Here is a 16202-nt window from a genome sequence, read left to right as displayed (position 1 = left end):
AAATTCTACATGCAAACTGTAGTTTACTCACAGGATGCAGAGCAACCTAAGAAGCTGCACAGCAATCAAAGAACTGAGACAGCATACAAAGTAAGCAGCAAGTACGCTGTACAACATACAACTACTGTGTTACTATGAAGGCTCCAGCTGATTACATCTATATTAATATCACATCTGATAGTTTCACTGCTAAAAACTGCATCATACAGTAAAACTTAAAGAAGAACAATAGCACTGCGGACAGAGGGTGGGGGACTTGCAGTAAATGGACAGAGGGTGGGGGACTTGTAGTAAATGGCCTCTTTCTTGGAAGATGGGCTTAAATAATGGTAACAACATTTCAGTACCATCCCAGTATGTGTAAAGAAGGCTTATCATCCCAACTGTGACTCTTTCTGCAAGTGTTTCTAAGTTTGCAGTCCTCATGTAAAAAGAATGTTTGATAGACCACTATTTTGGTTGTCAAAGTATAAAACATGCACATTTCAGCACACAAAGCAACATACTTCATAAATGGCTACAGAAACCACAGGCAGTTATGACTATGGGTTTTACTCAGTGGAACAAATTTTCCAACTTGCTTTACTGACCAAAATGTTTACCAAAGAGCCTGCAGTCTACAAAAAAATTCTTAACAGACCCTGAACAGCTGACGTAGTGACAAAAGCCACAGTTACGGAATTCTAAATGAAAAAAAAAAAGCTTGTTAATCTCTCTTGTGCTTACATAGCATTCTAAATGCTAACAGCTGCCAGAACATAAACTAACAACGTTGCAGGAAACAGCATTCTTCAGGAACATTTTTTAAACTGCTTACTTATAGATCCCAGCCCCATTAACTCAGTGTAAAGCCAGACACACATTAACCATCTATGTACTACTGCAGAAGCTTACTAGGAAGATGAACTGTAGCAGTATTTCAGTAATTTTCTTTCAGCTTAGAATAAGAACAATATATTTTTTTTAACTCTACACTCATACACTACTCTTTATGTAAGAATTGTTCACATACTGTTCTTGGGTTGCGAATAAATATTTTTGATCTTCCATAAGAATATTCCTCCTTGGGAATTCCAAGTTCATTGAGCAAGACTTCCACACCAGGTCTAAAAGAAAGAGAAGAAAATAATCTTGAAAGATGAAGACTTAAAATGCATTGTCTTTTCAGAAATCTACCAAAACTGGAAATCCTAGTAAGCCTGTCATTTCTCTGAAAGTATTTTATATTTCAGTTTACCAGGTAAAATATACATATAGAGACAAAGCAATCTAATCTCAAATTACTATCTAAAGCAATAAAAATATGGCACAAATCACTGAGGTAAATTAATAGAATGTGATGTTCTTCCTATCTAGGTCACATTGCTTTATTCATTCATTCATTCATCTATGCTTAGTTTTACAAAATATAAAACATAAAGACAAGTGCACTGCATTCCAGTTAGATGGCAAAATCTAATATATCCCACCAAAGATGTGGGCAGCTAAAGAGAAAAACAGCAGTGCAGCTGCTAACATCTGAAAAAAAATGTGTAGCAGTTTTTATCAATACTGACAAATATCTGTTATATGTTTCTTACACTTCTAATGCAACTTCTTGTATAAATACATTTACTTTTAGGTTTTAAACACATGCATTGCCTCTTTTTTTATATATCACACAGGTACTGAACATTAAAATATGTCCTCCTCCTTCCTTTGCTTTCCGGTGACACTCACTGTATGTACTATGAATGCACTGCCAGACTTGTGTGAGTGTACTTGAAAGGAGCATTTTTAAGTCATCCCCTGCTGGTTCACATCAAAGCAAAGACAGACTATGAATGGAGTCTGTGTTATACAAAGACATTACTTAAAAGGTAAAACATTAAATAATATCACTGAATAAGGACAATACACTGTGGTAGGGTTATGGACAGCTCCATGAGCTTTTCCTCATGTTGGAATACTTTGCTTCTTGATTGCATTCTCATGACGAAGCAATGCCCCCATGGATTTACTATAGCATGCCCACATCCTACCATGGTGAACTGCCACACTGATTAATCTGATACTTCCAATTTCTTCCATCATCTTCTTCTTTCGGCTTTTCCCAGTTAGGGGTCGCCACAGCGGATCACCTGTCTGCTCAAGATTGGCAGTGGAATTTTACGGTGTCAAGTTGCTAGCCCGGCACCCAACCTTCCACAGAAGGCACACACATACACACAACACTCACACCTATGGCCAATCCACCTACAGCATGTCTTTGTGATGTGGGAGGTAACTGGAGCACACGGAGAAAACCCACGTGACCACAGGGAGGACATGTAGACTCCACACAGAAGGCACCCCAGCCAAGGATCGAACCGGAGAAACTCTTGCTGTGAGGTGGCAATGCTAACCACTGCACCACAGTGGCTGCCCCTATTTCTTCCATCATGTGGTATGAATAATTTTAGTGTGGTAGAAGGTATGAATAATTTTAGTGTGGTAGATAACTCAATCTCAGTACATAAAAATATAAAAAATAAAATAACCTAGCTTAATTCAGGAGTAATAAGCACTGATTCATTATGTCTTCATAAGAATACACTTTTTTTGCTCCCCTTGGACTTCACAGTCTGTCCCCCAATGCCCACATCCATGTGGGTCTAACAGCCATCCTCCCACTCCCCAAGGCTGGTTGTGGATCCTAAGGGCATCTTAGGGGCTCAGCTGTCTGTGCTTCTTTCCGGGTGGTGGTTTTTTTTATATGCCTTACCCACTTTCCTCTTCCCCCTTTCCACACTCAGTGACTATATCAGAGGGCAACTACCCTCTATGGACCACACCTCCCCTTAAGAAGTGTCATCAGTGAGTGCCCTTCCTCCAGGATGAGCACGCTCATCCCTCCCTGCTTCTCTTTCAGTTGCACGAGCAGCTAAATGAATCTTGGTCAGCTTGGCAGAAGTTAGGGCTTTATCCCTGTATGGCACTGGAGAGAAAATTTCATACAGATACACTTACTGTAAAGATGAAATAAACATGATGTAAATCATTGAGGAATGAAGTCAGAAAATAATGGCAGACATTTGCTCTTCAGATTAATGCTAATGCAAAGCCTGTTATTCTATCTACTTTCTAAGTTTGTAAGATCATTATTTAAAGTGTCCCAATTTTTGGGCTGTTGTCCCCCCGACATATGTGGCTTTGTCCAGATTTCTTGCTCTAAGAGGTTGAGAGGTATGACTTGCAACCTTCCATCACTAAAATGTCAAATACTACTCAAAACAAATAGGCAAAATGTGGAACACATACTAAACATCAACTAGGAAGCATACTGCACCATTATTCACTACCTCTTCAAACTTAAGAGTTCTTATGAGAAATTATCAAGATACGGTGTGATGGGCTTATGCAAACAGACAACTTTTCAAAGCAGTACATCACAATCTGACAGAATGGGACAAAAAGACAAAACAACAAACCACAAGAGGAGAAACACTTGTAGGGAACCTGTGTGAATATTGTTTGATTGAAGGAATCAGACCATTAGAAATGGGTTTTAGATATAACAAATGATCAAATTGGGCTAATGACCCACGGTGGTGGTGCTGCGGTAGCGTTGTCGCCTCACAGTAAGACGCTGTACGGTTCGATTCTCAGCTACAGCATCTTCTGCGTGGAGACATGCGTGAATGGGCGTACCTTCGTTGAAGGTTGTGCGTCAGGGCTGGTAACTCGGTACGTAAAAATTAACTACCAATCATTAGCGGACCAGAGTTCCGCTGTGGCGACCCCTAACCGGGAAAAGCCGAAAGACACAAATTTAGATACAGCACTTTATGTAAAAGATATTTACTTTAAAGCAGAGAAAGAAATTTTAGAGAGCTAACTGCTGTACAGTCAAATTGGGCCAAAAGATGTGAATGTGCTTGATGCCCTCAAGTGATTTAAAAGGTGATATTAAATTATTTTTACACAACAGAAGGCTGTGATAGAAAAAGACTTCAAGAATAAGTTTTTTGTACAGAAAAATATTTCTTGGACAAATGAGTAATTTATACAAAAGCATACTTATAAGTGTAGCGCACTCGCAGGTGTAGCTGAAGAGATATGGGTTCCTTCCTACCTGACTCTGGTGACACCCCTATTAGGCCCAACACACCAAGGTGGCAAGAGGGACAGATTTTATTGTGGGTGACGCATCTAGTTTAAAAAGACAATAGCGCAACCATAAACAAATTATTTCAACAGTGCACCAGTTAGCAATAATGCAAGGTGAGAATATGCGTGCAATGAAAACATACATTCACCCTCTTCCCCAGAACTCAACAGAAGAAGGTCTTGACATTCAAACATGCACAAAGAAGGCAATATCAATGAGCAGTAAAGCTTTATAATGCAGTAATACAAACATGGGAAAAAATGCAATGTCATTAAGCAATAAAAGAGTTATAACACAACAATTCAGATATGAGAACATGCAATGTCATTGAGCAGCAAAATTCTTGAATGCAGCAGTACTAACACAAGCAAAATGCAATGTCATTGAACAATGAGGATTTATAATGCAACAATACAAATATGAGAGAATGCAATGTTATTGAGCAATACAGATTCTTTAAGGCAGCAGTACTGACATGGCAAAATGCATGATCATTGAACAATAAAGATTTATAGTGCCGCAATACAAATATGAGAGGATGCAATGTCATTCAGCAGTACTAACACCCTCTACCCCCTTGATCAATTCCAAACAGACTAACTATGAAACATTCTATTATACCTTGTTCACTTACCAGTGACTACTTACAGTCTTGCTGCCGGCATGATGGGGCCCAAGTTGCAGCTCACATGGATCCCAGTTATCTGTAATCCACAAAGCATTAAAGGGGGGGGGGCACAATCTTATAAAAATATAAAATGATGGCCAGAGCCTCTCACCACTCCATCGAGAATATCCTAGTAACCAGGCGCCGTGGTTCCTCTCAGGCAAGAATCCTGTAGCATCATTTTTAGTACTGTTGTAAGCATGCACCACTGTGGCTACATGTCTACTCCACTGACTCTTTTTCTCAGCAGATAGTGTCCACAACATGTCTAATAAAGTTCTGTTGAAATGCTCAGGCTGAGGATCCCCTTGAGGATGATAAGGAGTGGTGCGGCTTTTTTGGACTCCCAACAGAGTGAGTAGTTCATGGACAAGCTTGCTCTCAAAATCACGTCTTTGATCAGAGTGTATCCTTTTTGGCAGGCTATAGTGCACAAAGAACTTCTCGACTAATAGTTTTGCCACTGTAACAGCTTTCTGATCGCGTGTGGAAAATGCTTGAGCATACCTGGTACAGTGGTCTCTCACCATCAGCACATTACTGATCCCGCCTTCATCTGGTTCAATGCACAGAAAATCTATACAGACCAACTTCATAGGTCCACTACTTTCTATTTGACCCAATGAGGCAGCTCTGGTAGGCAGAGTCTTTCTCTGAATGCAACGAAGACATGTATGACAATAATCCTCAACATCTTGCTTCATTCGTGGCCAATAGAACCTGTCTCACACCAGACCCATAGTTCTGTCATAACCAAGATGACCATGTTTCATCATGCAATGACCAGAGTACTACTTCTCTATACTTCTGAGGAAGCAAGAATTGCCATTTTTCACTGCCGAGTGCACTAGGAGATCTCCTATACACTAGTCTATTCTGTATCTGCAGTCTGTCCCATTCTTTGGCCAAAAGTCTTGCCAGAGGATGAATATCCGTGCGAAGCATATTAACTAGTTTCTTCTCTAAAGCATCTAACACCAAATGACCTAAGGGGTCTTCTCTTTGATCTCTCCTGAGGTCACTGTTACTCAAAGCTGGTAGTGATGAAGCCTGCAAAGTGACCAGATTACAGTAAGCTTAGGGTATGCTTGCTGTAGACAGACCCAACTTCTGGCCCCAATATTCAGTGTATTGATAGGTTGCAATCTGACACACAGCTCTCACCCCTGGTGCTGGAATTTCCACCCATTCATCTTCGGGGTGTAAATCTCCCTGAGGTCTTCTGGACAGACCATCAGCATCTCCATTTCCGTGTCCTGGGCGGTATTTCAAACTGAAATTTTAGAAGCATAGAGCTGCCATCCATCTGTGGCCAGTAGTATCTAGCTTTGCAGTGGTCTGGATGTATCTCAGAGGATTGTTGTCAGTCTGCACATCAAATTCAGCCCCATAGAGATAGACATGCAGATACCACGGTGGTGGTGCTGCGGTAGCATTGTCGCCTCACAGTAAGACGCTGTCCGGTTCGATTCTCAACTAGAGCATGTTCTGCGTGGAGACATGCGTGAATGGGCGTACCTTCGTTGAAGGTTGTGCATCAGGTCTGGCAAGCCGGTACTTAAAAATCAACTGCCAATCTTTAGCAGACCGGAGTTCCGCGGTGGCGAACTATAACCTGGAAAAGCCGAAAGACACAAAGAAATAGACATACAGCTTGTCCACTACCGCCTACTTTAAGGAAAGGAATTCCAACTTGTGTGCAGGGCAGTTTCTTTCTTTGGGGGATAAATTCTGACTGATAAAAGCTGCAGGTCTCAGCTTTTTGTCATACTCTTGGTAAAGGACCCCTTCCTAAGCCATCTCTGCTAGCATCCACATGTAAAGTGTATGGCTTTGTTGAGTCAGCATATGCCAGCACAGGGGCATGTGTGAGGCAATACTTAAGCTGTTCAAATGACTTTTTGCACTCAGGAGCCCAACGACTCTCGATGAGTTCTTTAGAACCTCTTGGTCCCTTAAGCTTTTTCACAAGGATATCTTCATCTGTTTCGTCTGCTTTCTCATCATTTCAGAGCAAATGATTGAGGGGGTCTTGCTATCTTTGAAAATCCTTCCACAAACCTTCTATAGTAATTGCAGAACCCCAGGAAAGATCGCAGCTCTGTGATAGTTTTGGGTCTGGGCCAAGATGTCACCACTTCAACTTTGCTGGGATCTGTGGATATTCCATTTGCAGATGCTACATGTCCCACATAGGTCACTGAAGGTTGGAACAGCTTGCAATTGTCCAATGACAACTTCAGGCCTTCCTTCTCAATCCTGTCCAATACCTTCATCAGTCTTTCTTCATGCTCCTCTAGGGTCCTCCCAAAGACAATGATGTCGTCCAGGTAGACTAAGGCTTTCAGGATATGCATGTCTCCAACTGTTCTTTCCATGACTCCCCTATTAGGCCCAACACACCAAGGTGGCAAGAGGGACAGATTTTATTTTAGGTGTCACATCTAGTTTAAAAAGGCAATAGCACAACCATAAACAATTTTTTAACAGTGCACCAGTTAGCAATAAGGCAAGGTGAGAATATGCATGCAATGAAAACATACATTCACCCTCTTCCCCAGAACTCAACAGAAGATCTTGACATTCAAACATGCACAAAGAAGGCAATATCAATGAGCAGTAAAGCTTTATAATGCAGCAGTGCAGACACAGGAAAAAAATGCAATATCATTAAGCAATAAAAGAGTCATAATACAAAAATTACAGATATGAGAAAATGCAATGTCATTGAGCAGCAAAATTCTTGAAGGCAGCAGTACTAACACAAGCAAAATGCAATGTCATTGAACAATGAGGATTTATAATGCAACAATACAAATATGAGAAAATGCAATGTTATTGAGCAATAAAGATTCTTTAAGGCAGCAGTACTAACATGGCAAAATGCATTATCATTGAACAATAAAGATTTATAGTGCCACAATACAAATATGAGAGAATGCAATGTCATTCAGCAGTACTAACGCCCTCTACCCCCTTGATCAATTCTAAACAGACCAACTATGAAACACTCCATTATACCTTGTTCACTGGCCAGTGACTACTTACAGTCTTGCTGCCAACATGATGGGGCCCAAGTTGGAGCTCATATGGATCCCAGTTATTTGTAATCCACAAAGCATTAAAAGGGGGACCACAATCTTAGAAAAATATAAAATGATGGCCAGAGTGCCTCACCACTCCGTCGAGAATATCCTAGTGACCAGGCGCCATGGTTACTCTGATAAGAAAAGTAGAAAATCACCTACCAGAACTCTGGTAATCATCTATGGCTTCTTGGTACTAGGCCCAAGGGAACTCCTTTTCTTGCTGAATATAGTAGGCCGTGAAATTACTGGTTTCAGACTTCTCTCCTGATTTCACAAAATACCATATCCAGGATTTCAGCAAGAGACAGACACAATCTGCTACTTCACTTTCCTGTCCCAAAACACTAGAAAAGAAAATCCAGTCATGCTGCAAGGCCCTTTTTCCCTTCATCTACGTGTTTCAGTCTTCTCTCCTTCAGCTAGTCTTCCAGAAACCTCTTTCACTTTTGAAACTGTCTTTTATATACCTGAAAAGGAGCTCCACCTTGTGGTGTAATGGAAAACTACAGTCTAGTACTTCTACATGAAATACAGTGGGAGGTACATAAGAAATAAAATGAGTGTTTGTCTTTTTTCTTAATATAACAACATACAAAATGGCACACCTGCTGGACTTGCATAACAGCATTTAACGACAATGAAGAAGAATGGTCACACTACACTGAAAAGCTGAACTTACTCTGTTCTACATCTGCTTATACTTATCCCCTCTTTAAAGTTCTAGCTTTTTACACCCCACTCCATTATTTTTACCACTATGTACACAACATCTCCTAGGCCTGTCATGGCATTCCTACTATGTATGGACTAGGTACACATCTGATAAAATTTCTTCCCACTTTTACTTTGGGACACTCATCTCTTATTACAGTCTATCTCCTCACTCCATTACCTATTTACCAAGGGACTTTCCTCCCTATTTCTATTATGTATTCTAATCTTCTATATTCTGTATTGATAAATGCTGTTGGTTAGACAATATTTACCCATATTCCTTTGCATTAACCTTAACTCTCTAGCATTAGCTTGCTATTGGCAATTTTTTACATTACTGTGCCTATATTCGTGCTGTTATAATTATTATAATTGTGTACTGTTTTTGCATTCCATTTTACTATAAAACATTGTCTTTCTTACTCTTTCTGACTCAGGTTATACAGAAAGAGAGAGTCTACTGACTAGTGCATCTACCTGGTTAATGAAATTAACAACAGTGAATGTACTGGAAGTGTTTCCATACTGATTACTGTATTCAGACATTCTCCAATGACATGCTTAATTCAGTTCATGAAACTGAGGGAGACTATGCAGGCATTCAGTAGTAGAATGGCAGATAAAATCATCTTGTATGAGATCCAGCTCACTGCAGAATGCACACACACACATGGTCAGTTTGGAAGATCATTAACTCACTTACTGCTCATCTTTGGAATGTAGGAAGGACATGTACAGACCATCAAAGTATCAATGAATCAATGGGACATTTCAGAGAGAGAGAGAAAAATGCAAAATTTTCCCCAAGACTGTGCAACTTTAATGATGTTACTTTAATTACTGAAGGTGGGAACTTTTGCAATGGACACCCCCCCCCAAGAGGGAGTTGTGTGGGGGGGCTTGCAACCCCCACTCACCCAAGAGTGCTAATCTATATTTTTTTTAAGTCATTTTCAATGAAATGGTACTATCAATTGAGAAGTACTTGATCTAACATACCACAAACTACTTGGCAAAACAGCATGGAGACTCCACAAAGAAGACATCCCCAGCTGGGAAATGAATGCAGTTCTGCCATTGTATAAGGACTGTTGTGCAGTTTACTAGCACCAGAGAAGCCTGTCAAAATCAAAAGCATTTAAAGAGTTCAGGCTTATAACACACGTCTTCAAAATATCAGACTGCCAAAACCCTATGTTAGTATTTTTTAGTTTCTACATGGTGGTGCTGCAGTAGCGTTGTCACCTCACAGTTAGACGTTGCACTTCAATTCTCAGTTAGAGCGTCTTCTGTGTGTCGACATGCACGAATGGGAGTTCCTTCGTTGAAGGTTGTGCGTTAGGCCCGGCAAGCCAGCACGTAAAAAATCTACTGCCAATCATTAGCGGACCGGAGTTCTGCTGTGGCGACCCCTAACCGGGAAAAGCCGAAAGACAGTTCACAAACAGAAGTCTATATTCCTATGTTGATGTATTTGAATTTCTAAATACAGATTTTATATGTGCAAGTGTGGGCATGTGTGCACACAGACAAGTTACTTTAAGTTCACAAAACATTTGGGATATCAACTGTGTTTTGTGACAGCATTTATGATTGAATAGTCATATGAATGAAAAATGTCAGCATTAGTTTGTGGAAAGTCATGGTACAGTGAGGAGAAGGAATTTGCTCTTTCTCCATTGCTGATCTCAGAGATGGAATATATAAGTAGCAGGGGGTATGGACATACATGAGGGCCTGGCCCCCTGCAAAATTTTTTTTTTTAATGTTTTGAGGCTTTGTTATTTTTTCATCGATCTTGTATGAGATTCAATGTTACTGGTTTTCGCCAAACACTAACACAAATATATATATATATATATATATATATATATATATATATATATATATATACACACACACACACACACACACACACGCACACACACACATATATGGATCTACTTCACATGACTGAAAACTCAAAATACTGAATTTCATTTGACTGAAGCCACAACATCTAATTTTCAAAATACTGAAAAAGTACAGTTTTGTACCTACCATAAATGTAGATGTCCGAACTGGATAGCATCTGCAGTCATAACAACTGGGTTATCCTGTCGTCAGGCAGCCCTTCGGTCGGCCGGATTCCAAAGTCTGGGTCCGGCTTCGGCTGATGTCGCACTTCACCCGACGTCATCTCTGCTGGTCTTCGGGTATAAAGGCATCAGCCGACGCCATTTTCCTCAGTGTTTCTTGCCCCAGATGCCAGTTGCCCTCTTGGAAGGCTAAATTTTGGATAAATGCCAATGTTTCCAAAAGATAGAAGGCAAACACAAAAATAAGCATGTATGTACATATATACAAACAAATACACCATAAGAGACTCCCCTCCCAGCTAGCTATTAGGAGGGTAAATACCCTAGGAGTACCACAGAGGGGAAGGAGGGAGGGTAATCCTGACTGCAGATGCTATCCAGTTCGGACATCTACATTTATGGTAGGTACAAAACTGTACTATGTCCTTCATGGATGCATCTGCAGTCATAACAACTGGGTAGAATACCATAGCCAACTAGCGGAGGAGGATGATAAAATTATGGTGTGGTTAGGATCCCTTGCAATACAGCAGTGGCAAACCCTGCTCGGGATCTAGAATATAGAGGTAAATTATAATGCTTGGCAAATGTATGCACGGAGGTCCAAGTAGCCGCCTCAATAATGTCCTTGGTTGCCACTCCTCGTAAGAAAGCTGTGGTAGTGGCTGTAGCCCTTGTAGAATGAGGCCTTATGTTCTGTGGAATTGGTTTTCCATGGAAGGAGTAACAAAATCTTATGCAATTTCCTATCCATTTGGAGATTGTCTGTTTGGAAATTGCTTTTCCTTCCCTCCCTGTTGCATAGGCTACCAAAAGCTGGTCAGTTTTTCTGTTACTTTTGGTTCTGTCCAGGTAGTAGCGTAGCTGTCTATGTACGTCCAAGGTATGCAGCATTCTTTCCCTCTGTTTTGTGGATTGGGAAAGAAGGTAGGTAGGTGGATTGCCTGGTTTAAAGACACTCTGGATACCACCTTAGGCATAAATGTAGGATTAGTTCTCATGGACACCCTATCTTTATGGAAGATTAGGAAGGGTTGTACTGCCATTAAGGCCTGTAGTTCCGAAACCCTCCTTGCTGAGGTAATTGCCAGTAGGAAAGCAGTTTTCCATGATAGGTGCTGTAGATTTGCTGTTGCTGCTGGTTCGAACGGAGGGAGTGTCAACTTTTCTAGCACAAAGTTCAAGTCCCATGCTGGTAATGGTGGTTTCCTTGGAGGTTTTACATTCTTGATCCCTCTGAGGAACTGCCTGAGTAGAGGATGTGAAAAGACAGGTGGATCAAAGCTGTATTCTGCTGAAATAGCTGATGCATGTATCTTGATGGAGGAATAGGACGGGCCTGTATGTAAAAGCTCTGCCAAATACTCCAGAATGTTTGCAATATCTATATTCGACACATCTTTTCCTCTTTCAGTACTCCAAATGACAAACCTTTTCCATTTTCCTGCATAGTTCCTTCTTGTTGAAGGTCTGCGGGCTTCAAGGATAATGTCTTTAACCCTTTGGGAAAGATCTGGCTTAGTTGCTGCTATGTGATGTTCCAGGCAGTCAGCTGCAAAGTTTTAGGTTTGGATGCATGATGCTGTAGTTGTTCTGAGTTAACATCAAAGGCATCAGGGGTATTGACCACATTTTCTCCCGAGACATGCCCCTCAGCAGTGGGTACCAGTGTTGTCTTGGCCAGTTCGGAGCTATCAGGATTATCCTTGGACGTTCCTCTTTGATTTTCAGTAATACCTTGTGTATCAAGGGAAGAGGTGGAAATGCATATGCTGTCAGACCTGTCCAGCTGAAGGAAAGAGAATCCACCTTCCATGCAAGTGGGTGGAATGTCCTTGTGCAGAATTTTTGAGCTGGTGATTGAGAGGGGAAGCGAATAGATCTATTTGTGGCATTCCCCATTTCTTTGTGATGGTCTTGAAGATGTCTGGGTGTAGCATCCATTCGTGAGCATCCGAGGTGGTTCTGCTTAACATGTCTGCTAGGGTGTTCTCTTTTCCCGGTACAAATATTGCCTGTAACTGGATGTTGTAGCTGAGAGCCAGATTCCAAAGGTCCAAAGTCATTCTGCATAGGGGGTATGAATGAGTGCCTCCCTGTTTGTTGATGTACCACATGACTATGGTGTTGTCTGTCCTTATCATCAAATGGCCTTCTTTGAGGAATGGTCTGAATTTTTGGATTGCCAGTTTTACTGCCAGCATTTCTTTTTGGTTTATGTGCAAGTGCAGCTGGTCCTGAGTCCACAATCCTTGTACGCATTTGTCCAGCATGTGCGCCCCACATCCTAGGTCTGAGGCGTCTGTTGTGATGGTTTGGCTTGTTGAAACTTGTGGAAGGGTAGGCCTGGGTTTGACTGGCATGCTTGGGCCCACCAGAGGAATTCCTGTTTTAGGCATGGGATTAATGGTATTTCTGCTTCTAGGCTGTGCCTGTGTTGAGACCATAAATTCTTTAGGTACCACTGTAGTTTTCTCATATGCAGTCTGGCATGTGGTACCAAGATTATGCATGATGCCATGAAGCCCAAGGCCTGCAGAACTTTTCTTGCTGTTAGTTTGTTCTGTCTTGTTAATGCCAAGAAGTAAAGAGGGAGTTCTTTTGTTTTTCTGTAGTTAGGAATGCCATTTGTTTTACTGTGTCCAATTCCGCGCCCAAGAATGTTCTTGTCTGGGATGGTATCAGCCTTGACTTTTGTAAGTTGACTGTGTATCCCAGGGCTTGTAGCAAGTAAATGACCCTTTGTAAATCTGTTGTCAGCTTGCTTTTGTTGTCCGCTTGTAGCAGGCAGTCGTCCAGGTATGGATAAATTTGGATTCCCTGTAGTCTGCAGTGAGCGATTACTGATGCCAGGCATTTTGTGAATACTCTGGGCGCAGTAGATAAGCCAAAGGGCAATGCTGAGAATTGATAATGCTCTGATCCTGCAAGAAATCTGAGGTATCTTCTGCAATTGGGTCGAATGGGGACGTGCAGTTATGCCTCCTTGAGATCTAGAGTTACCAGCCAACACTCCTTGCCCAGCATGGGAAGAAGTTGCTGTAGGGTCAGCATTTTGAATTTTGGGACAATGATATATGTGTTTAAGATGGACAGGTCGAGAATAGGTCTCCAACTTTTCTCTTTTCTTGGTACTAGGAAGAGTCTGGAGTAGAATCCTTTGCCCTGTTCTGTTATTGGTACTCTTTCCACAGCTCTCATCTTGGATAATTTCGTTATCTGCTGTAGAGCTTCTATCTTTTGATTTGGAGGCAGGTTTGGCATTCCTCTTTTTACTGGCAAGGTGTGGAAGTGGAACCGGTAGCCTTGGTCTATGGTTTGCAAAATCCACTTGTCTTTTGTGATATAGTGCCAATTTTTCGAAAATAAGGCTAACTTTCCGCCTAATGGTGCTGCTATTTGCTCCCTGGTAGGCGGAGTTAGAGTCAAGTCACTGTGATTGTCCTGTTGCAGTGGCAGTGGTTGTGTCTGTGCCTCTGTTATTACCTTGCCACTGTCGTCCTCTATAGGCACCTCCTCTGGATTGATTTCTGCCTCTGGATCGTCTGTTTCTGCCCCTTTGGGATCTTGTGGAGTCAGGAAAGGACCAATTTTTGGCAGGCCAGTTCCTGCTAAACCTTGGGGCTGAACCTGTAAGAAATCTTTAACTGTCTGTACAGATTTTGCCTTTTCTTCCATTTTCTTCATTACCTGCTGGGCAGGTGTACCAAATAAACTGGCCTTATCCATGGGAGCATCTAATAGCTTTGCTTTAACATGATCCGGTAAGACCTGTTCTTTCAGCCATGCATGTCTTCTTATCACTGTGCCAGTCATGGCTGATCTAAATGAAGCCTCCTGTGCATCATAGCCACATTTTAAGGAATGGTTACTAACCTGTTGTATGTTATTTACCATTTCTAATACATATTTCTTGTCTAAAGATTCATCAGAGGATACTTTCTTAGTTAACTGATCAAGCATAAACTCTTGGTATTGGATCATGTGAAATTGACAGTTTAAAGCTCGAGCTGAGAGAGTAGCAGAGGTGTAAACTTTTTCCCCCATCTGTCTAAGGACCTGGATTCCCTTTCTGAAGGAATAGGGTTTTTTGCTGTGGTCGAGGCTACTGCCTTAGGCCCCTGGGAAATAGTTTCGGGGTCTGCCAGTGGGGCCTTGTATAGGTGGTGATGAGTGTCAGGTACCCTGTAATATCTATCAGGTTTGGCAGGGGCAGGAGGTAAAGAATCAGGAGCAGTGCAGACATCATTAAATGCGTCATCCACAACAGGTAAAACAGGAGGTATAGCTAAGGGCCTATGTTGTGGTAAGTGTAGGAAGGTCCTAAGCCTTTTTCTTGAGTCTGAGAAATCTTGTCCCTGCCGTTGGAATTGTTCTCTCATGGCGTGCAAGGTTTCCCCAAAGGAAAATTCCTCTGGTGGAGAGGCAGCTGGAATGGATTCTTCAGCATCGGAGTCTTCATATGTAGAAAAAGGGTCCTCTGGCTGTTCTGAAATGTCGGAGTCATCCGCAGAAGCCTCAGAGGACACTGGCTCGGGGGGCTCTGTCCTAGGTCTCTTTTCAGGGGGCTGAGAGGCCCTGTCTGGGTGAGATTGGGATCCCCTAATTAAGGATATTAAATCTTCTGCCAGAGTAAGCATTTGTGAACTAGAAGTGGGCCTGTGTGAGGGAGGTTTAACAGGCACTGCCTTAGCAGATTTGGCTGCTTTGGCCCTGGCAAAGGCCTTGATAGACATGGCTGCAGGGGGTCTAGCAGCACCACGTGCTGGGGTAGAGACATCCAAAGGGATGGTGTCTGATAAATCAGTAGAAACCACGGTTGTAGGCAAAATTTCTGAGGCCGATTCAGGCAAGGTAGCAGGAGCCTCAGAAGTAGTTATGGATTCGGCTGGAGATTGACCAGTTTTCTCGGTTTCGGCTGAAACCGAGACACTCGCGGCTTGCTTCACCGTGGTTTCGGCCGAAACCGCGGACCGCGAGTGTCGGTCTTTTTCCTTGCGGTTTTTAATAATTTGGGTAGTCGGAGGATCCGACGGCATAATATACGCAAAGTCTGAGCCGAAAAACTGTTCAGCAAACTCCGACCGACGCCTTAGCGTTCGTCGGTTGAAGGAAGCGCAGGCCGAACAGGCTGCTACGTCGTGGTCTGGGCCTAAGCAAGGCAAACAGTAAGAGTGGAAATCTTTATGAGGTATTTGTTTCCCACAAGTTAAACAGTTATTGACTTTTTCTGACATCGGCTGAGGCAAGAAAGAGTCCCCAACGGGGTACTTAGCTTTTTAGAAGTCTTCGAAGTAGTATTCGGTAGTAGTAATCTCTGGATCTGACCGACCGGCACTTGCGAACAGCTTCTGCTTCGGGCGCCACGCGGCAAGAAAGACTGAGGAAAATGGCGTCGGCTGATGCCTTTATACCCGAAGACCAGCAGAGATGACGTCGGGTGAAGTGCGACATCAGCCGAAGCCGGACCCAGACTTTGGAATCCGTCCGACCGAAGGGCTGCCTGACGACAGGACAACCCAGTT

The 16202-nt window shown here is 42.2% G+C and overlaps 1 protein-coding gene across 4 annotated transcripts in view; it reads right to left on the bottom strand.

The window, feature by feature from the left end:
- MYO1B (myosin IB) overlaps positions 1-16202 on the bottom strand; it is a 2891345-nt gene that overhangs the window by 530220 nt on the left and 2344923 nt on the right. For all 4 annotated transcript variants that reach the window (XM_044075201.1, XM_044075202.1, XM_044075203.1 and 1 more), the window contains one exon: positions 1013-1106. In XM_044075201.1, coding sequence (XP_043931136.1) covers positions 1013-1106 — 94 coding nt within the window. The remainder of the gene's footprint in view (positions 1-1012; positions 1107-16202) is intronic.

Source organism: Protopterus annectens, chromosome 6.part0 (genome assembly GCF_019279795.1).
Source record: "Protopterus annectens isolate FY-2018-M chromosome 6.part0, PAN1.0, whole genome shotgun sequence".
NCBI lineage: Eukaryota > Metazoa > Chordata > Ceratodontiformes > Protopteridae > Protopterus > Protopterus annectens.
This window is presented reverse-complemented; position numbering and strand designations above follow the sequence as displayed.